Below are 23,194 nucleotides of genomic sequence, written 5' to 3' on the forward strand. Positions count from 1 at the left end.
TATTAGACACACAGAGATTGGATACAAGGAAACTATATATGTATAGACGTGCTGTGTCAACAATTATTTAAATCCATGGCACAGTTATAGTATCGCATAGTTCACATTCTTTCTGATTCTAAAGAGCACATCCTGTTTTTTCTTTTTCTTTCCATATATGCATATCTTATAATAGCCACAAGTTGCTGATTTCTCTAAAATATACTTATGACATAATCAAAATATTAAGTAGGAAAAAGATAACTGTAGCATAGACAAGCAATATAAGTAAACATTTTACAGAAAGGAAATAGAAATAACCAATAAAATATGAAAAAATACTTTCCATTTTGATACAAGAAATAGAGATAAAATCATTCTGGTATATCATTTTCTCATAATAGCAAAAGTATTTTAATGTAGATATAAAAAAGATGTAAACAAAATGTTTGTTATAGCATTGTCTGAATATCAAAAATGGAAATGTCTTAAAACACCCATCAATAAAAACTAAATATGTTACATTTCTATGGTAAAATGCTAAATAAAGGTAGTTCATAGATATTGAAGGCCTAGAAGGGTGTTGAAGATATAGTAAGTTAAACAGGAAGTACATGATAGACATGTTTATTGTGGCTGTTCTGTTACAGAATTACAATTGTGCATAATTAGTAAGTAGATAGAAATGTTGGGGCTGGTGAGATGGCTCAGTGGGTAAGAGCACCCGACTGCTCTTCCAAAGGTCCGGAGTTCAAATCCCAGCAACCACATGGTGGCTTACAACCATCCGTAACAAGACCTGACGCCCTCTTCTGGAGTGTCTGAAGACAGCTACAGTGTACTTACATATAATAAATAAATAAATCTTTAAAAAAAAAAAAAGAAAGAAAGAAAGAAATGTTGACGGAGAGAAATGGTACAGTAAAGCCATTTACTATAATTTCCTTCATCTTCTGACTCACACGTGTCAGCTCAGCACCTGTTGCATTTCTGTAGATGAACACTTCATTGTTATATTATTCCAAATTGGATAGGGCTACCTTTTCTGGGTAAAATGGCTGCTTTACATGCTACTAAGAGAAATTCTTTATAACTTACTGTGTAAAAAATAAATGCTAAAGTCACCCCAAGCAACACCCTCCTTGCTGCCTCCTTTTGTATTCCTACTCGCCTTTTGAGAACAGACTCCTTTTTACTTACTAGCTGTCCTAAAAGAACTACCAGCCTATCCTCTAAGTGTAAACCACACACTAGCACGTTTTGAGAATTTTTCTGCTAGACAAAGACCTCAATCCTAAATTTGTAATTTTTCTTAAGATTTCATGGATTTTATGATAATTTCATTGACTTGTCATTTTCCTCATTGACCAAAGCTTTTTTTTTTTTTTGGTAGGTAAAAATTGTTGTTTGTAAATGAAAGATAAACATTGATAACAAAGTAACCTCTAGATTTTTCTTTCTTCCTCAAGTCCACAGGTCTTCTGTCTGGTTCTGTTATGGCACATCACAGAATCTGAAACTTGGTTGTTTGTTCCTTTCTTTCTTTTCTTTTCTTTCTTTCTTTCTTTCTTTCTTTCTTTCTTTCTTTCTTTCTTTCTTTCTTTCTTTCTTTCTTTCTTTCTTTCTTTCTTTCTTTCTTTCTTTTCAGGTTATGACATCATTCAGGGTGACTGCTGGAACTTCAGCTAACATATCTGCTTAATGGGCCAAAGGTTAGTGGGCCACATGTGCTTAACCGGGAAACTTAGTTTTCATTTCTTAACAGGGAAACTTAGTTTTCATTTCTTAGGCATCGATTTACCTTAAAGCAATACAAACAAACAAAAATCAGAGATTCTTCACTAAGAAAAAAATGGAGACATTTAGGACCCATTAACAGACAATCTCTACCATATATATTAAGTATATGATGAAGAGTTAGAGTAAGCCAGGCACTTCAGTGCACACCTGTAATCCTAATATTTAGGGACAGGAAATTTATGAGTTCAAGGCCAGCCTGAATTACATAGTTTAGGCCTGTTCTACAAAGCAAAATCAGTGGGGGGATAGGAGAGGGAAGCCTTGGGATACTATCAGTGATGGAGCACTTAGCATATATTGGGCCCCAGGCTTAACCCTTTCTGTACTGAAAAAAGTTATTACAGTTTACTGTACTTAAACTCAGTTTGTATTTATAATTCACAATATTAAGCTTTGAAATCTCTCTGCCAAATAGTGCTTGATGTGTTGTAGTTTAAAGTCTACTGAACATATTTGCATACAAATCGTTGTAATTCCTTTGATTTTTTTTTTTAGCAAGAAGGCATTATTAATATATTTTAATGAGAAATTAATTGTTAATTTAGTTCTTCTCTGATGTAGTTTGCCCATTCCTTTGAATGTGGAAATAAATGAAATAGGTGAACTATATAAGCACCTTGCCCTGCCTCCCACCCCTGTGGCAGAGGCAGGGGACGTTTCCTACTACCTTTTGAAGTATATAAGTCATATTCATATTATTCTACCTATTTAACAGGCCATTATTTATTAGAGATAATGTTAACCCTCTCAAAAGACTATCAGAATCAGAAAAATTCTGCCTACCTTTGTGAGTGTGAGTTGTGGGTGGTATCAAGATCAAACACAGTCTCTTTCATGCTCTACCATGGAGCTGTAGCTCTAGTACTTTGAAGAGGTTCTTTCTTGAGGCCTTGGTACTGAACTAGCTCTTTCCTTTCCTTTCCTTTCCTTTCCTTTCCTTTCCTTTCCTTTCCTTTCCTTTCCTTTCCTTTCCTGTCCCTTTCCTTTCCTTTCCTTTCCTTTCCTTTCCTTTCCTTTCCTTTCCTTTCCTTTCCTTTCCTTTCCTTTCCTTTCCTTTCCTTTCCTTTCCTTTCCTTTCCTTTCCTTTCCTTTCCTTTCCTCTATACTTCTTCCTCAAACCTCCCTTGCTCCCTGAAACATACCTACATCTCTGTAATTTGTTGTTAAGAGCCAGACATTTGAGCCTCTAATTTCCTTATTTAAAATACTTTAGTCACATGTTGGCCTTAAGCCAAGGTTATTCAGGGCCTGAGTATTAAGTATGAGCAATTGAAACTGATGAAAACCTACACCTAATAAACATTTGTCAGCTTATAATGAAAAATTGGCTTTATTTTTCCTCCCCATTCCTCACCCCCTCCACCACTTTCTGTCTTTCATATGACTGCTTCCCCTGTGTGAAACTCAAAAGCATCTGTTTTTAGCATCTCAAAATGCTATTTTAACATCTGCTTCAGGGGCTGTGGAGAAAAAGGCATCATTTCTTCTTCTTAGGTAGTAGCTATTTCCTTTAGGAACTTCCACAGTTTGGTTCCTGCCTATTGGTTTCTGAAATCATCTTTGAGAATTGAACAAGGAAATGTTTTTTCACAATCCAACTTGCATGTGGCTCTCACATTTTATGATTGCTTGTTTTTTGGCTTTTTGTGACAGGGTGTCACGTAACTCGGGCAGACCTTAACCTTGATGTATAGTTGGGGCTGGCCCTAAACTCTGCTCTTCCTCCTATTCTCTCCCTAGTGTTGGGATTATAGTCCTTCACCATTCACCATCTGATAGATCACCATCTGGCTGATGATCAGAGATGGAGGGAGGAACTGGGGGGGGGGGTGCTCAAGTAAGGAAAGAGAAGAGAGAAAGTGATATAATTATACTTTATTTTAAAATATGTAAATAATAATAAATAAAAACATAAGCTCTAGAAGGGCTTTGTGAGCCATGTGCAGGTTGCATTTTGTCCTTAGTGCTCAGTTCAAAACAGAGCATATGATAAATATCCTAACAAAAAAAATCCAACTCAGCTAAGGGTTCCTACAGACTGGTATTTGGCACTGATATTTGCCAAACTTCTTTCTTTGATTTTTTTTTTCCCAATTGTACTCATAGCCACTGTTTTGCTAGTCTATGTCCTGTGATGGTTAATATTGTGGACTTGGCATGGTCTAGAATCACTTAAGATACAAGCCTCTGGGAATACCTTGACGGGATTGTCTAGATCAAGTTTACTGAAGGGAGGAAGACCCATATCATCTATGGGTGGCATTATTCCATGGGCTAAGGTCTTAGACTGAAGAAAATGGAGAAAATGAGCTGAATGTGAATATTCATGCAGTTTACAGATGGTGAGTGAGAGTTTCTTGCTACTGTGTCTTGCCACAATGTTGAGTTGTATGTGTCTTCCCAGAACTGTAAGCTCAAATAGACCCTGTATCCCTTGCACTACTTCTCAAGTTATTTGGTCAGAGCAACAACAAAAGTGACTAATTAAACCTCCTTACTATCACCAGTTGGGAAAAGTAGTAGATTTCAGTTTTCTAGAGATACATGACACCCAGAAGAGAAAAAGTAATGTTTCTAAGATCCACATAGCTGGTGAGTAGCAAAGCTGGACTCTGACTCCTTGCTGCCTTTCCTCTGCTTTTACCATACATTTAACGCTGGACACTGGATGAGGCCATTGAGTATCCACATATAAGAATACCACTGTGGCTTGGGATAGTGGCACACACTCTTAATCCAAGTTCTCTGGCAGGAGAATCAGGACTTTTCAAGATCATCCTCCACTGTGTAGCAAGTTCAAGGCTAACTTGGTCTACATAAAACTGTCTCAGAATATCAGAAAATGGGGCTGAAGAGAGGGCCCAGACCCTTGTATGCAGGCTTTATTCACAGCCTGAATTGAACCCTTGAATCCAACATTGTAGATAGAAAACCTGATTTTTATGAGTTGTCCTCTATCCTCTACATAAAGGATGTGGGACATACACTACACACCCGGTAAACACATACACACACACACACACACACACACACACACACACACACACACAGGAATGAGAACTAAATTAAGGAACTAAAAAGCGAACGACTGAGACAAAGCACCTGGAGAACATTTTGGAGGCAATTGAGAAAATCTGCATATGTGTTCTGTTTTAGATATTATTGTAGCAGTATTAAGTTATTTGGTGTAATAAAGATATAAGCAGATGTTTTATTCTACCAGGTGTTTGTGTCAATAAATTACTCATCAACTTAAAACAGGTCACAAGAGTAATAATAGTAATTCAGTAGTGGGAAGGGGAGAAAGTCAGATACCATATTCCATAAAGGAAATTATTTAACACTCAATCTTCTTATACTGGAAAAAAATCAGTCAATATTTTTCCAAATTATTTGTCATATCAACATTAAAATCTCTGAAATAACACAGATTATATATGCCATGGTACTTGAAAACAAGCATTTCAAGTAGTCCTTCCCCTCTCCTCCCTCCGTCCGTCCATCCTTTCCTTCTTTCCTTCCTCCCCTCCCCCTCCAAATATCTCTCTCTCTCTCTCTCTCTCTCTCTCTCTCTCTCTCTCTCTCTCTCTCTCTCTCTCTCTCANTCTTCTTCCTCCCTCCGTCCGTCCATCCGTCCGTTGATACAGCTCTCTCTCTCTCTCTCTCTCTCTCTCTCTCTCTCTCTCTCTCTCTCTCAGCATCATCTCGACTTGTGACTCTGATCCAGTTGTCTCTGTTCCTAAATGTTTGAATTATAGACAACTATACTTAGTTTATGCAGTGGTCAGGATTGAACTCAGGGCATCAGACACAGGAAGCAGTCAATCTACCAGCTGAACCACCTTACCAGCTTTCCATTCTAATGGTCTACAGTTCTGTGACACTATGTGTTAAAATTTGCTAGCCACTGTAGTACAAAGTCAAAGCACATTGGTTACTGCTTGCTGCGCCATTTCTGAGCATCAGGCTAATACCTTAGCTTCTAGATTTGTTGGTGCTTAATACACTGAAGGCACAATTACCATTCCAGTCTCTGTTACCAGAAGGGAAACTTCAGAGAGCTGCTTAAACTATGGACTATTTTCATGGCTACCCTTTTTCTAGGATTTGCTTTCCAGTGTTGCCTGGAAATCTTTATCTTAGCAGTACTTTTATATATAGTAGTCGTGATAGGTACAGTAAATAAACACTTAATGCACTTTATCTGAGATCTGCACAGTTTGTCGTGCCTCACGGGTGGTAGATGACAGAGCTGGGATAGACCAGGGTGTTCTGTTGCTTTAGTCTGGAAGACTTCCTTACCCTCTTACCAAAACCCAGCCCGTAAAGCCACTGTCAGAGTGCAAGTCTTTGTGGTTTGCTTTTGTGGCCTACCAGACTTCTCTCTTCTCTACCAAGCTAAAAAGGAGGGAAATGTCTTTTTACTTATTGAATATTATCACTTGTTATATGGTATGACAATTGCACATTTATTTCACCCATAGATCCTCCTCTTCCCCAATTCTGTAAGGCAAGGGAATTTTGTGATATGCATTTTATGTTCTCAATGCCTAACATGTGGCTCTCCATAAATGTTAATGGACGGAATTAGGAATGGACTAAAGAAACAAGCTATAGTAATGGAATAACAAAAATTTTTCTTAGGGTTTTTCTGCATACCAAATGCCCTTTTCTTCATGAATGTAGTTTCTTGATTACTGTGCAGTTTCTTTCCTCCAAAATTGGTTGATTTGCTAAACTGAGTTCTTTCTGTTTGGGTCTATGCTTAATTGAGCTCAGTAGGAGAATCAGAATCTGAGCCTGGAGTTTATATTTGCCTATAATTTAATCTGATTTTTATATCCCAAATTAAGAGTATGCCTGCTTATTTACTGTCATTGTAGCAGAGGGGGAAAAAAACCCAAAAGACTTGTATTGGAAATTTACCACGTAAGAAAAGCAAGACTAAGAATATTCAGCTTCTTCTCTGAACGCTGCTCTGGGAGTGCCCTGGCCTGAAGATTCTATTTAGATACTCTTTTTTTTTTTTTTTTTTTTTTTTTTTTTTTGTTTTTAGATACTCTTTTTACCATCTTTCTCACATTCCACTTAGGACTTAAAGTGAGAAGTTTTAAGTGTGTTTTCCTGGCATCTAGTGTTTAACAGTGTCAGGGGTTTGTGTCCCTGGAAGGAAAACTGTTTCTCCAGAGCCTTTTTTTCTTCCAGCTTCCAGTGAAAAGAGGAGTGCAGTGAGCCAGTTGCTTTCCACAAAGCATTGATTCCACAAAGGCAAGATTAAGGGTTTACAGAGAGGTCAATGTGGTTTTTCTCTAACTAAACACTTTCCTAAAGTTTCCTTGTGGAAAAATAATGAAGTCATCTCAGAGTTTTTAAAGAATTTTTATTTCTTTTTCACCGTCTGCATTCGCTTGTCTTCTCAGCATGGATGTTTAATCTTCCTAGGCTTTGTGAATTGGCCCAAATGAATAAGTGGTGAGCTGTCTCTCTAGGAGCTAGAGGCTTATTCTAAGGGCCTAATCACTGAGTAAACACATCTTTGCCCTCCCTCTCACAAACTGCGATATAATAGTCGAGATTCTAGCACAGTAACCTGGATATTGCAGGGACCCGTGCTTTGAAATGCAGAATGCCTGATCCTCCAAAACAGACAGTGCCTGCTCTCTGCCTGCCTCTTTCTTCTTTTTAAAATTAAATATTGCCAAAGAGATGCTTTTTTTATTGCTTGATATTGTGCATTAGCACCCTGGGTTTCCAAGTGTAGTTTCAGTCAACACTATCAGCTGCTCTTATAGGGAACTCTGCATGTTGGGTGTCTTAGTAACCTCTTGGGCACATATGTGTTTGGTTTGGGAGAGCATTTAAATTAAATCAGTGAGATAGCGATGCAAATCACTAATCTCTTTCCCAAAGTCTAAATGTTCCTTTGCAGTGTTCTTGGGAGAAGTAAGCATTTTAACGATTTAGCTATTGCTATTGTTTGATTAAAAATCTGCTGATTTAAAAAGGGACAGCTCTCTTGTTCCCACCCTCATTAAATATAGTTGCTGAGATACGAATTAGAGGTTGACATCTCTCTGTCGACTCAGCTAGAAAGCTAAAAAGAGGAGCCCGGAATTTGTTAGTGCAGCCAGGTTCACGTTTCTCTCTCTGAAGCCAGAGATTCTTGATTCACTTAATAAAAAACAGATTTAGCATTTATCTCTGACATTTGGTGTCTTTTTGCTATGGGGCTGTGGTTAAGATCAATATTGGAGTTTATTTCCTGTAACAGGCTAGGACCTATGCTAGTTGAAAGAGCCAAAGAAGAATTATAGACCCAGTCCTGGCCCTTGAGAGACTTTGTCTAGAGGGGAAACTTGTAAACAATTATAGTACTAATGGGAAGAGCTAGAAGCCAACCAGAAAAGGAAGCTCTTAACTGTGAGGGAATTAAAGGGAGTTCATAGAAGCATTTGCCTTGAGCCTTTAAGGATGAGTGGAATTTGCCAGATAAGTATCTCTCCAGCAATGTGTCTGATTACAAACTTCCTAGAAGACCAGTTACTGTTATCTGTAGTCCTTAACAAAGGTGAAGAATTCCTTAGTCTGTTCTGTTCATCATTTTATTGCCTATGTGTCCTGCTGGGTCTGACACAATGGGATTTCGACAAATGCTTATTGAATGAGAGAATAAACGAATTAACACCTAGAATCATGGTGGGATCAGCTGAGCTATTTATAGCCAGGCATCCTATCCTTATCCAGTTACATGCTGTCTCTGAGGCCCTGCTCACTATGTCATGTGAATTCTGCCATGTCTGTTTTACACAAGTACTCCACATGCCTCTTGATTACAGAGTGTGTCCAATTTCCATGAGACTTACTCTAGTCACTGAAAGAGTACTAGACCTGGATTCAGACAATCTAGGTTCCAGTTGTAGCTGAATTTCTTACTGACTCTTACTGATGGGATAAGTCGTTTCTAAACTTGAGTTTCCTTGTATGCTAATGAGAGTATGAGTATCTACAGATACACTCTGGAGATTTATGTAAATAATAATTGCAAAATTAAGTGTATCTAGTTTATTATAGCTGATTGTATAAAATTATTCTGCCTGTCTTAGTTATTCTCATCTAATAAAAAATTGTGCTTTGAAGAAAGAATTTTCATGATTACTTTTGTATTTTTTAATCTAATTTCTTAACCAGTATTGTTCTAAGCATCAGACTCTATTAGCCTTTCTCCAGCCTGACCCTTCTGTTTAGACACTGTCTTTTGTTGTGAATCCCACACAGCACGTTTTCATTTACTGTCAGTACAACCTTATTTCATATGTAAAGATAGAGCCCCCTACTTCTTTGAAATCTTTCTTTGGTAGGATTTCTCAAAGAAGTTTGTATCCTTATCACTGTCTTCCTTACTATGTATATTCCCTGCCATAAATTTTTATCTTTCTTTTTTTTCTGATAACTGTGACTGTTCTTAGACTCAGCACTAAAAAGTGAGTGAACAAATATTTTCATCCTTTCTTTGCTGTCATTGTATTACTAAGACACTGCAAATTATCTTGTTTAATTTTACTTTTTAGATTATTTTATGGACTGTCCAACTATGACAGAAGATACTTGAAAGCAGGTGTCATTTCTTATGGACTAAATGTTTTTCTGTCTTGTTTTTTTCAAGTGGCAATTAAATGCTACACACTCTTTAATAGAGACACATGTTAAGAAGTTTCCAATTATCTGTTGAATTAAAAAGTTCATTTTAGACTTTTTCCAAGTAGAACAGAATTTTTAGGGATTTTGCTGTCTTTGTGAATAGTTTAGAGCTAATAGAGTGTGCATTAAATATGAAGAATGTTAAATATTTTATTTAAACAAAATGCAGTTCTGTAGCAATTCTGCTCAAATTAGGCTTGCACATGTTAATAGAAATCTAAGGCTGTAGTCTCTAAAACTACATTGAAGCATCCTAACGTCTTCAGAGGATAAGCACATAGCATATGCTAAGGAGAGTAGGTGCTCTGGGAGCCCTGAAGATAAGGTGTGCTTTAGGGAGTAGTCTTTGCTGTTCATAGACACGCATTGAGCCTCTCTTCGATTCTAGCAGTCGTAGTTTAGTGGTTATTTTAATTAATTGGTCTTTTCTCTTCTTTTCAGAGAAAGCTTCTTGCTATCTACCTCCACCATGATGAAAGTGTACTAACCAACGTGTTCTGCTCACAAATGCTTTGTGCTGAATCCATCGTTTCCTATCTGAGTCAAAATTTTATAACCTGGGCTTGGGATCTGACAAAGGACACCAACAGAGCAAGGTAATACTGTTATTCACAAGTTGTAAGTTGGGTTTCTATTTTAAAAAAAAGTCCTACATTTGACTTCTCCCTGTCATCACTGTGAATGTTTTCTAGCCTTACCATTGAGTGTTCTTCCATCATACTTCAGTAGATAAAATCTGTTATAGCTAACACATACAGTGATTACAAATATGAAAATATATATTTTAAAACCTTCTTAAATTAGAAAAATAACATGTAAAAAAGTATTTTGTCTTGTAGTCTACACCAAGGCAGAGTACATTTCTAGTAAGCTGTTGATTATTTTTTTTAAAAAAAAATCTCTGTTTTTATTATATTCATTAAAAAGCAAAGCAAATCTGATAGTAATTCCAGTAATAAGTTTTGGGTTTTGGGGGATTTTTTTTTTTTTTTTTTTTGTAAATAACATCAGTGAAGAAGGCAGAACATCCTGGACTACTCCAGTGGAGTTGGTAATAGCTTTACTCTAGCATATGCTAATTGATCTAATCGCTTTATTGCACACATTCTTTTGCACACAGCCAGCAGGGCATCCATATTCTCCATAGGAGGAAAAAAAAGCCTTTTCTAATTGTCAGCATAAAACTTGGTTTGCTGATCATAATATCTGTGGTAAGTAATTCTTCATAAGCTGCTTCTCAGAGTATTTTTTCTGAAATATTTTTTATCATGTTTAATTACACTGTGGTCATAACATCCCATCATGCTACTTTTGGTGTGTTAACAGTCATAATCACAGACTTATAAACAGGGAGGAAGATTAAATTAATTCACTTCAAAGCAGCCCTATCATAGTTCCTTAACAAGCAATTATAGAACAATTAGACAACATTTGATTTGTCTTTTATTATCTTATGGCTGGCTGGAGTTTGGATCATTATTCAGACTTAATTTTATATAATCTGGATCTGAAAAGATTCTTCCCTTAACCATGAGGCAAAAAAATGGTGGAGCAATTTTTTTCATCTAATAACTTCATTTCTTTAAGCAAATTGTTAGGAAATTTTCTAGGATGACTCGATTCTGCCTTGGAAATGTTCCCTGTTATACATAAATAAAGAACCTTTAGCACCTGTATTTGTTTAAATTAAATCAGGTTATTATTCACACTCAGTTAAAGGTGATGAAAAGCAGTGCCAAAAACAGATAAAAAATGCAGCATCGAAGGTCTTTCATGAGGCAGAATATGTAGACCAAGGACTTGGCTAAATCTTTTGCCATTCACTGGCAGTCAGGACCCTCCTCCTTTTCTTTTATCCACAGCTTGGTGAAGAAGGAAACACTATTTCTGAACCATCTGTAGTGGCTAAGTTCAGCTGGCTACCTGCTGTCATTTTGTTCTATCCTCCATTTAATTCCTTAGTTCCTTTTATTTTACAATGACAAAAAATAGCAGTGTAGATTCTTTTGAAAAACAGTGTTTGAGGGTTTTTTTTTTATGGCTAGCAATCAACAGCCATGTAATTGCTTTGTTATGTTTTACTAAAGAAGACTGTTAAGTAGCACAACTTTGATACACTAGTAATAAGAGTTTGCAGGTTACAGAGACACCTGTGGTGACCAAAGCGACAGAAGCTGCTTATTAGAAAGAGCCAGTACAGCTGTGTCCTATTAACTCCTTATGACACTTTAAAAAAAAAAAAAAAGATTCTGTTTAACTATTTCACAGTGAATTGCAGGACTGTGAAGTATGATAGGCAGTTTCGATCCACATTTTAAGAAATATGTTATCCATTCTTGTCTTGAAAGTAAGAAATGATACTAAAGACTAAAAATAGAAACATCTGGAAATTCAGTTTAATAAACATTGATAGAAACTACAAATGGGGCATTACAGTGAAAGAGAGTGAAACTATTTGTGGAATTTAAGGTAATGATTGTGTTCCATTTCTCTATATGAAAGTAGCAAATAGAATGCTGTAACTACTTTTAATGAACAGTCCCATCATTATTATTAATTTGGAAAATGTATATTTTATAAATACAAGATAAAAGTTCATTAAAATAGCATACCCTCCAAATGGCAAAAGTGGATTTCCTTTGATTTATAAAACTGTATGATAATTAGGTTGGTTTATTGCCACAGATTTTGTTTTACCTATCATAGATTCATTTAAAGAAAATTGTTAAATTGGATTTCCTGCTGCATGATCCTTCTTATTTTATATCACATTTATCCAAATGTGTTTATCAGGAAAAATTCTTGATTCTTTTCACTTTTCAATTGTCATACTCAATTCAGTAAAATATTGCCTGTACTAATATTTATTAACCAGTGAGCTATATCCTTAAAGGGGTTAGAGCATCAGTTGTATATTACTAGAGAACTGAACTAGGAAATTTACATATGCAAAGATAAAGGTTTCCCCATATCAGGAGACTCATGCTATGTTTCCTTCTAACTAGGATTTATATCTGCCTGCCTACCTGTGTATCTTCCTTCCTGCTTTCCTATCTTCCTGCTTTCCTGCCTCCTACCCCAGGTAGCCCAAGCTGACCTCAAGCTCAGTTTTGTGGTGTTGGGGGCTGAACCCAGAGTTTCAAACACACTCTGCAAGCATACTACCAACTATAACTAGCCTGTAACTATGATTTCTTTATAATAGATATAGAATGTTTGGAATGTAGAGAATCTTACATCTGAACTATTTAGATGGTTCCTTGATAGCTTTATGGGACTATATCTAATGTTATACCTATGAATATTAATGTCCAAGATGAGAATGAACATGCTGATCAAGTACTGTTCTTTCTTAAGAAATATTATAATTAAGCCCATAGAATTGTCAGTCTTCTGGAAGGACCTGAAGGGGTTTGCAACCCCATAGGAAGAACAGTATTAACCAGCCAGATTCCCCAGAGCTCCTAGGGACTAAACCACTAAACAAAGAGTACACATGGAGGGACCCATGACTCCAGCTGCATATGTAGCATAGAACAGCCTTATCTGGCATCAATGGGAGGGGAGGCCCTTGGTCCTGTGGAGGCATGATGCCCCAATGTAGGGAAATGCTAGGGTGGTGAGTTGGAAGTGGGTGGGTGGGTGGGGGAGTACCCTCATAGAAGCGGGTGGTGTGGGGGAGTAGAATAGGGAGTTGCAGAGGGGAAACCAGGAAGGGGAAAAACATTTGAAATGTAAATAAAATAACCAATTAAAAAAAATAAAAAAAGAAATATCAGTCCTCTAGTCACAATTTGCTATGAACATTATATGTATATAGATGATGAGTGAAAGATACTGAGCCAAGGGGGGTGCTTTGGTTTTTATAGATATGAATGAGAGTCACACTAATATAAGTTAATTTGTCTAACAAAAATTTTAATACTATTATTTTGAGACAGAACCTCATCATGTAGCTAAGACTGGCTGCCAGCTCTGTCCTCTGCCTTTTGGGTCCTTTGTTTATAAGTTCACACCAACACGCCTCACTAAAGAATGGATTATTAAACATTTTATAAGTTGTTTTATGGTTTTTGGACTTCTAACATCTAGAGTGATACAAATAGCTATCTAGATAGAACAATCTATGTCAATACAAAGTAAATTACAATGAATTCTGTATTAATATGGAATATCCCAAATCCAAATTGAGATCCCAAACTTTAGTAGCACTTCTGAGTAGCATCTTCTTCCTTACTAAATGTGATTTCCCAGAGAAGCTTGTTTTTATTAAGCAATGTATGTAGGAAATAAACTCATGTATCTAATTCCACCTGAAAATGTTGCTTATAATTTCAAGGTTTCATGTTTAAATGTGCTTTCTTAGGAAAGGTCTGTAGTCTAGTTAGATTTTTAGAGCCATTTATTTTACAGAAATAAAGAGAGTCTTCAGAGGTGCTAAAAGGTATACTTTCCTACCTGTCCATTTGACTGGAATTCCTGATAGAAATATAAGATAAATGTATAAGTGAAAGAATTAAACAAGTCCAGATATTACTAAACAAGGAAATTCTATAAACCATTTCCAGACAAATCTAAAAATTCTTTTTACTAAATTTATTTTATGTGTTTCAACATTTTGCCTACATATGTCTGCACCAGTGGTGTGCCTGGTGGTCATGGAAGTCAGAAGAGATTATTGAATCCCCTGGAAAAGGAGTTAGGGATGATGGTTGTGAACCACCATTCGTGTGCTGGGAATCAAACTTGAGTCCTCTGTAAGGGCAACACTTGATCTTAACCACTGAACCATAGCCTCATCCCCTAAAAAAAATACTTTGAGAAAACATATATAGTGTTTAATATGAAGCAGAATTGATGCTGAGAAGCTGCAGATAAAATGTTAAACAGCATAGTAAGCAAGGTGGACAAAGTAACTAATTTGTAAAATATGTCGAAAGTGTTTAGAAATACATTTTATTGTGAATTCCTGTACCTCAGAAGGTCTCAGAACAAATTGAAAGAGACAGTACATAGAAAGATAAAATGCCAATATTACTCATTCTATTCAAAGATGTTATTTAGCATTTCTTACTTACTGGGTTGCAGATGTAGAAAAGTGTACTGCAGTTTAAAGCATCATAACTTAGTGTTTGGAGTGTATTCAGTGGCTAAAATAATTGTAGACAGAGTCAGAGCTACCAGCTAATGTATGTATGGTCTGAACCAGGCTGAGAATTAACTTCACCCATCTGGGATAACATATCCAAAAAAGTTTTTAGTAGTGATTTAATTCAGTATTGTCATATTCTTAGTAGAGCAGAGATCAATTGTCTCTTTGGTTGTGTAACAACAGAAAAATATCATGAAGTCAGCTAATACAATTTAAAAATTTTTTTATTACAGTGTATACTTAGTTGATGCTTAGCTCTGGAACAATGATTACTTCAAATTTAAGAATAGATGTCAAAAAAAAACTCAAAATAAAATAAAATAAATAAATAAAAAATAAATAGAATAGATGTCAACCTCAAGAAGTCTTGCAGCTCCCAGCCCATTCTTGTTAGTTCACTCTGGGTTACTGCACTTTCTGTATGTTCTCATAATACCCCTAAGATGGCTAGTATTAAGAGTATTTATTCTGTTGTATAGTGCTTCCCTGCTAGGTTGTCATCTCCCTGGGGTGTTGTGTCTATTATCTCATTACTTTGCACAGTGCCTTTTTAAAGAAGTAAGTACTGTATTGGTAATAAGTAAATAATCTCCTGAAGTGTGTTTTAAAAAAATAATGGTAAAAAGTGCTCCACCTTGAGTAATGGTAAGAAAAATAGACTTGCTATTTTATTCCTAATTGTATCCTCTTCCCCTGAAGCCACTAATAGGAATATTAAAACTAAAGCCTTGCTTCCCCTTACAAAGTGAGCAATAATAACAACAAAATGCCCTAACTTAACAGTTTTCTACTGGCCCCAGAAGACCCGTGCCCTATGCTGGTGTGCCCTGGGCCATCTGGCAAAGGGTTTGAATTCCAACCTAGATGAATTCATCTAGTGGTTCCAGTATTTATTTCCTCAGCTTTTACCAAATCTCTGGTATCACAGAAGCAATTGGTCATTCAAAGTGGGCCATTCTGAGAGTATATTGAATCTTCTACAGTGGTGGTTGCATTAATAAAAGTAAACATTATAGGAGGAGAGTATTGGACTGGACATATGTTGAGTTATATACTTGAGCCACAGGTACCTTTCATTCTAGCAGCAAAAGTTTGCAGAAAGTTGAAATAACATAACAAACCCAAGGGCAGAAGTTCAAAAGCTGATATCCACTGGGAATAGAATTATGTCTGTGAATATTTGTATTAACTGTGCATATCTTTTGAGCACTATCTGAATTATTATAAATCAGACAGTACAAAACACTAGCATAATAAGTATTAGTTTTTCTTGCTTCTGTAAAATCTGTTTGGATATCTACTTGGTACATGAGAAGAGTGCCATGAAAGACCTCCACTCTGACTGAAGGTGCTTCATTAAGGAAGTTACATTACAGCTGTGTCATAGGTAAAGCACAATATTTACCAGGAATCTGTGCAGATTAATAGGTCATCTCTTTTTTTATTAGGAGCACCTGGAAGGCAACGCTGGTATACCATACCAAGTTGTAACAAACCTGAAGTCAAACACTGAGTTTAAGTATTTTTTTAAAATAAATTACATATTTAAGTTTTTATAAAAATATTTTTCATAAAAGAGTAAATCAGGCATTGTACATTATTTCTACAGAGTGTTGAAAGTAAGTGCTTCAACTAGGAATTTCTGATAGTGCCTAGGTTACACAGATTGCATGTAACACATACAGCATTGCATCAAATTTTGTATGCACAGTTAATCCAAGTGTTCATAAACACAATTCTGTTGCCTGTGGCTATCAGCTTTTGAACTTCTCTTGGGTTTGTTATTTCAAGTTTCTGCAAACTTCCGCTGTTACCGTGACAGGTACTTGTTAGCCCTAATACTCAAGTGATAGTTTCCCATATTACTTAATCTTTGGCAAGAGTTAATTGACTTAAAGCACTTATCATCAGTAGGTTGTCTTCATCTGTATTTTCCATCTCAGTAATTAGTCATATTCACAGTGGCTTACCCTTAATTCCAAACTCCTTGGTGGTTCATGCCTGGCTGAAGCCTAACTGATGATGTTACTCTAACTCTGTACTTCCATTTAATCCAGCAGATATAGCCCAGGTGCAGGGACTGCATGAAAGACATGAGGAGTGTTAATTTCCAGCTGGTAACCTAGGAGCAAATAAGGGTTCTGCAGAGTTATCTGATAAAACAGACAAATGTTTTGTGGTCTCAGTACTAAGACTTCCAGAGAGGGGTCATGCTAGACTTCCATATAATTTTCCCAAAACAGCTATATTTTCTTTGTGCAACATTTTCCTTGTAGTACTTTTAAAGGAAATGTATTGCCATCCTAAACATCCCAGGTCAAAGGCTTAATTAATGCTTTAAAATAAAGGTTCCAAAACACCAGGAGAGTTTGTCATTTTCTCCCTGGTTTGTTTTGTGAAGAGGGAGGAGAGAAGGTGAGGAGGAACCCCTCCTGTTCCATGATTACATCCTGCCCACTCATTTTCTCCTTTTCTCCTCTGCTTTTGATTTTTAGTGGCGGTCTTAACAGAATGTCAAGATCAATTTGCAGCATGGTTTAACTCAAGGTTTGCAGTTCTGCCAGCAGCAATTGTCCCTGCAAACAATGCCGTGTGTTCTTGTAACTTCAGAAGCTTTTAGAAGGATCATGGCAAGGGCAGCATCTAATGACTTTATTAGTGTAGGGTTTCAAAATGGGCTCCGTAATTGTTCATATCTCTTTGTCAGCAAGTCATAATTACTGCTCAGCATTGTACAGGAGTGCACTTGTGAGTAGTTTCCTAATAGTACTGAAAGGAAGGCAAAGGGGCAATGGGTGAAAGGTGATGGCCTCTTACTATTAAGAGTAAGCTAGTCTATGCAGATGATGGTTAAACCATCTGCAATACATTCTTTACTCTTTAAAATTTGATTATCTTTCAAAATATCCTTTGAAGTGATTTAAGATTAGCAGTTTATAAGCCATTCTTAGTTCCAATTTCAGTACTTCTCACACTCCTTACTAGTCCTCGAATTACAACTGCCTGATGGTACGTGAACTGTATTGTACTAAGAATATTTATGGTATGAAAAATCTCATTTGTTCTTCATATTAATCTAATTACTGTTCATTCAGGGAATATGCATTTAACTCATATAGTTGAGAGTAGGCAATGTATATGAGAACGTAGAATAGGAGAATGCTAGAAAAGAATAGTACAAAAGCAATACTGTTGAAATGCCAGCCAGAGGTACATCACTGTAGATTTATGTTTGTATCAAACCCTGCTTTTGTCATGTAACTTATTACTAAGTTGCTCTGTGTGTTCTTTCTTGTAAGTCCTCTCTGCTTTGAATGCTCTAGATGTACAGAGTTGAACCCATCTTCACCTTTTCAAGATATATGAAGTCTGAGTGTAACACTACACCTTGGCACCTGTATGATATGTGGTTAAATCTTACCTCCAATGACTCCTATCTTTTATTTTAGAATATATAGAGTCAGAAATATATATATATATATATATATATATATATATATATATGATGTATATATGACATCAGTTACTTGGCCCAGTGTTTGTGTAGTTTCAAAACGAATCATAACGGTAACAAATTCTAAAAGATATTTCTAAAGTGAAATGTTTCAAGATACATATATCCCATCTTTGTTCTTTGCATTTTTCTAGCTTGAAGTTGAAAGGGTATGAGATTATTTTATCACTAATATCTCTGTCATTATTAATCTTTTCTGTTGTTAAATTTTTTAATGTTTTATTTTTGAAATTTTATTTACATCAATTTCCCTTTTCTCTTCCCAACCCCTCTCATACACACTTTCCTTTGTTCTGTCTCTTATTCATGACCTCATTTTCTTTAAGTACTGTTACATAGACACACACATACATACATGCATTCCTATATACATAAAAACAAGTTGCTCAGTCTGTATAATGTTCCCTATGTATATGATCTTGGGCTAACCTTTGATATTGATAGCCAGTATCAATCAAGGGGCTCTTTTCACTGAGAAGGCTATTTTGCCCACTCTCAGCATTCCCTGGTTGTTGAAAGTTCTTTGGCTGTGGTTGAGACCTTACAGGTTTACCCTCTTCTGTGTTAGTGTGTCAGCTGGTATCATCACAACTGGTCAAAATGCAGACAGCAAGAAATTGTGTGGTCCCCATGTACAAGCCAGAGAGGCTACATCCATGAAGCCTGTTTGTTTGTTTGTGTGTGTGTGTGTGTGTGTGTGTGTGTGTGTTGGTGACAAGGTCTTACTAAAAGCCCTTGTAACTCTGATAGAATTAGGAACTTGTTATAAAGATCACCAGGGTGGTTTGGAACTCGCAGAGATTTGCCTACCTCTGCCTCCCAAGTGCTGAGATTTAATGCATTATCACTCCTAGCTCCATTGTTAATCCATTTTTATTCATTGATATTTCTGAAGGAATTTCACTGATCATAGGTTCTATATAATTGAAATCAGTAGCATACATCTCGTCTCCTCTTCCACAGTCATTGGTATTAAGTCAACCCAAAGAGTTATAAAAGAAATATATTAGTTCAATCAAGAAAAATATGTGGAAACTGGTTTCTCTGACATTTTGTTCAGTATTTGCTTGTCAATCTGCATTGCCTATGACTAACAAGTTCAAAGACCGAATTTACCAAATAGTTTCATTACTCATGGAAAAGTTGTAATGCTTTGGAATAAGTTTAGGTAACTCATTTATGGAAGATTTCAATTTCTTTTTTTCAGACATATGCCTATATTTCTGAAATTGTTGGCATTAGAATACCAGGGGGAAAAGTGTTTTTTCTTTTTTTTATTGTTTACTCTTTTTAAAGCTGTCTATAATTTTTATCTGCTATTGACTGTAGCCACAATTTAGAGAATCCTGAATAGATTACTTTGTTTTCCTTGGCATATTCTCAGCACTATACTAGTTTTTTGGGTTTTACTTTCAAGGTAAGGTTTCACTATAAAGTTGTAGCTGTCCTAGAACTCACTATGTATGCTGGCTGGTCTCAATTTGAACTCACATAAGTCCACCTATTTTTGCCTTCTGAATACTGAGATCTAAGGCACACATCACTGCACCTGGTCTGAAGTAGTCTTAAATATTCTTTCTGCGCTCCAAGATTTCTTTGATCTCAGTGAGATAAGTATCCATACTCTTAATTCACTAAACATGTTACACTGCACTCTATTCCCCCTCCCAGTTACGTAAGAAAGGAGAATTCATCAAAAAGGACAAATGACCCTGTTTTATGCCATTACGTATAGACATATATTACGTATAGCATATATTACGTGTAGACATTTTAACGTTTATTCTCTAGCTCTTCCACTGGAGTATAAGCTTAATAAGGGCTAATGTTACATTAATTGTTTTCATTTTTGTTCTTATTATAAGGCTCAATATTATTTGTTGAATGTTATAAGAATACAGGATGATTGAGAATATGGTTGAGTTTTGAATTTAACCAGCCCAGAATCAAATATAAAGACCTTGAGCAATTTGTGTAAACCTTTATTATGAAGTTTCCATATTATAAAATGAAGCTTAGACTACATACCTCAGATTTGTTCTTTGAATTAAATGGAATGATAGATTTATAATTCTGACTTAATAATAATAACAAAATTTGCATGGTACTGGCATAGAAACAGACATATAAATTATCTGAATACAATACACTAATACAAACCCACATGGGATGGCCTATAAGATGACACATTTGGTAAAGGCACTTGATATGCATACCTGGGGTCCTGAGTTCAGTTCTCAGAATCCATGTAAAAGTTGGAGGAACAAATCAACACGGAAAACTTATCCTCTGACTTCCACACATGTCTGTAGCATATATGTCTGCTATCACCAAGCAAGCACTGACGATACAATAATGATAGTAAATAATAATTTTAGTTAATCCAAACGGCCATAGCCACCTGATTTTTGATAAAGATGGCAAAATTACTAGAGAAAAGATCACCCCTCAACAAATAGTATGAGAAAACTGAATATCCATACATGGACGAATAAAACAGATCCCTAACCCTGAAACTGCACAAAAATTCACTCCTAATGTAGCAAATACCTTAATGTAAGACATGAAACTCAGAGGTGTAACATTTCAAAATCAGACATGGACAGGGACTCTGAATGAGAATCAAGTAGCTCAGGAAATATGACAATACCTATAGAGAACTTTGTTAAATGTAAAAACTTACATAGAGAGAACTGACTCCACCCCACATACACTCCAAAATAAATAGTTTTAAATGCCTGGCATATAGTGTTTAATGCATTTAATTATGTATATGTATTTGGTTTTTAATTTAAATACATTAAAATGTTCGGGGGATAAAAGTAACTGTTAACTGTTTGAGACCACTCTCTTCCAGTGACAGGTGAACATACTCATCTCAGCCTATGTTTCTTAATCTCATTGCAAATAATTCCTTAAAGCATCTCCTTGTTTGCCTTTCTAGAGTCCCCATTGTGCATGCTTAGAGTGCTCACGGTCTTGGTAGTCTACTTGCATTCATAAACCATTTCTATAAGCTACTGTCCTAGACTTTGCAGGGATCTGAGAGTGAGTTTGTTGGTATGTGCTTTTTAAAATCGAGCTATTTACATACTTGCCTTCAGATTCTAGTGATTTCTTTGTCATTCCTCCCTTTACTGTCCTAGTTATTCTATCCATTTGTTTATCTCCCCTCCCCTGATAAAAAGCTATTACCAATCGTTCAATAAATGCTGAGTTGCTAGACTTAAGTTGGGAAGATATTTTTGCCCCTTAATTTTCTCTCATCGATGTATCTTAAATATACTGTTACCTTAAATATACTGTTAACTTTAATATAGTGTAAAACAAAATAAATCAATTGAAAGCTAACTAACAATGCCAAATAAATGAGTATGTATAAACACTGAGATTCACTGAAGTTTTCTAGTAGAATAAGAAATTATGCTCAATAATACTAGTGAACTGGGAAAAAGGAGAATTCACAGGCATACATAAGCATTCATTACACACATTTTACCATATAGTTACTATCCCAATTTGGAATCCTAAGAATGCCTCTCCAGATTTCCTGACATTAAGTTTCAAGAATGAATTTTAATTCATTCTTTTAGTTCAGACTTTTTGTTATTAGTTCATTCTTTTAGTGAAGACTTTTCCATGTGAGAATCATTAAGTACAGCAATGGACAGCTGATGTCTGCTGTTGTTTTGCAAAAGACAGATTTTTTTTTCAAATGAAATTTTAAAATCTTACGTAGAAAATAGGGGGCTTTAGGCTAATTCTTTATTCAGTAATACTTTTTTTCTATAGGGAGTTTAGGTGGTATAGTCCAAAAATACTGCTTTTTGCTGATGTAACACATGGCAGGCAGATAGAGACTGTGGAGGAAAACCGTGCACTGTCAATATGCCTGTTGACTCTTGTCAAGCATCAGCTATCTCAAGTGATGTGAACCCTTACTGAGTTACAGGTTGATTATTGATTGAAAGCTTTGATGAATGACAGAAGTGCTAATACTTTCTATGTTAATCTTTTATATTTTAAAATCTATTCCTGTGTGTGGAGTCTTACCTTTCCTACATTTCTCATCTGTGAGAGTGATACTTCTTTTTAAATATGAAATTATGAATACATATCAGAATTCAAGAAAATCTAGCCAGCTTTGGAATAAAGAATAAATTCAATTCTGAAATTAGATGTCATTATCTTCAATATATAGATGAGAAAGCAGAGACTCAGGTAAAGTCTAAAGAAACAAATGACAGTGTGAGGCTTGTCTGTCTTCAATGTCTTTGTTCTTCCCTCAAGATTGTGCTACATGCAATATAATATGTTAATATTTGGATGATTTGCAGGTTTCATAAGTCAATGGGTGGTTTTTAAAAAATCTAATTATACAAAAATTTGTGTAAAAATTATCAGAAAGAAAGTTTATAATCACAAACTTGTCAGTCAACACCTACATATTTTGAAGGTCCAAATAAAGGTAGAAACTCATTGAGAACCCTAAAGTCTGTCGTAATTTATACTATTTTTAGATTGAACAGATTTCAGAAGTAAAAAAAAAAAAAGAAGGCTGCATTTCCAACATCGACATAGTGTGGATAAAGGTTACTGAAGTATGAATTGGCCTACCCATATAATAAATACTTGTTAAGATTAGAGGTAGATAAGTATAGATTCATTTCCTGATAAGGGTCCAAAATCATAACCTTGCACTGTAAAATTTAATCTCTCATTCTCTGTATTTTCCCCTAGAATGTAATCTAAATTATTTAAATCCAAGTCCCAGTTATAGACCACACTACTTATTGTAAACCTTGATTAGTGGAAGCCAAAATATTCTCAGTGTCCTCAGGACAAAGGTCATTTTCTTGTCATATATCCAGTAGTCCCTTCTGTTTATTGTCTAGCAAATAGCAAAACTAAGAGGAAATGTATAGAATTTAATGTTCACTGCTGTCTTCTATAGCCCTTGGAAAAGAAGCCTTCTCTACACTGCTAGAGGAGTTAGAAATAATTATTCCATTAGTCCTTCAAGCTAACATTCTGTGATCTAGGAGAATGTA

The 23,194-nt window shown here is 35.7% G+C and overlaps 1 protein-coding gene across 1 annotated transcript in view; it reads left to right on the forward strand.

Annotated features, from left to right (window-relative positions):
- The window catches only part of Faf1 (Fas associated factor 1), a 307,082-nt gene that overhangs the window by 191,555 nt on the left and 92,333 nt on the right, over positions 1-23,194 (forward strand). The window contains exon 13 of the mRNA XM_021200199.1: positions 9,919-10,073. Within this exon, the coding sequence (XP_021055858.1) occupies positions 9,919-10,073 (155 nt within the window). The remainder of the gene's footprint in view (positions 1-9,918; positions 10,074-23,194) is intronic.

This window comes from Mus pahari, chromosome 6 (assembly GCF_900095145.1).
Source record: "Mus pahari chromosome 6, PAHARI_EIJ_v1.1, whole genome shotgun sequence".
Taxonomy (NCBI): Eukaryota; Metazoa; Chordata; class Mammalia; order Rodentia; family Muridae; genus Mus; species Mus pahari.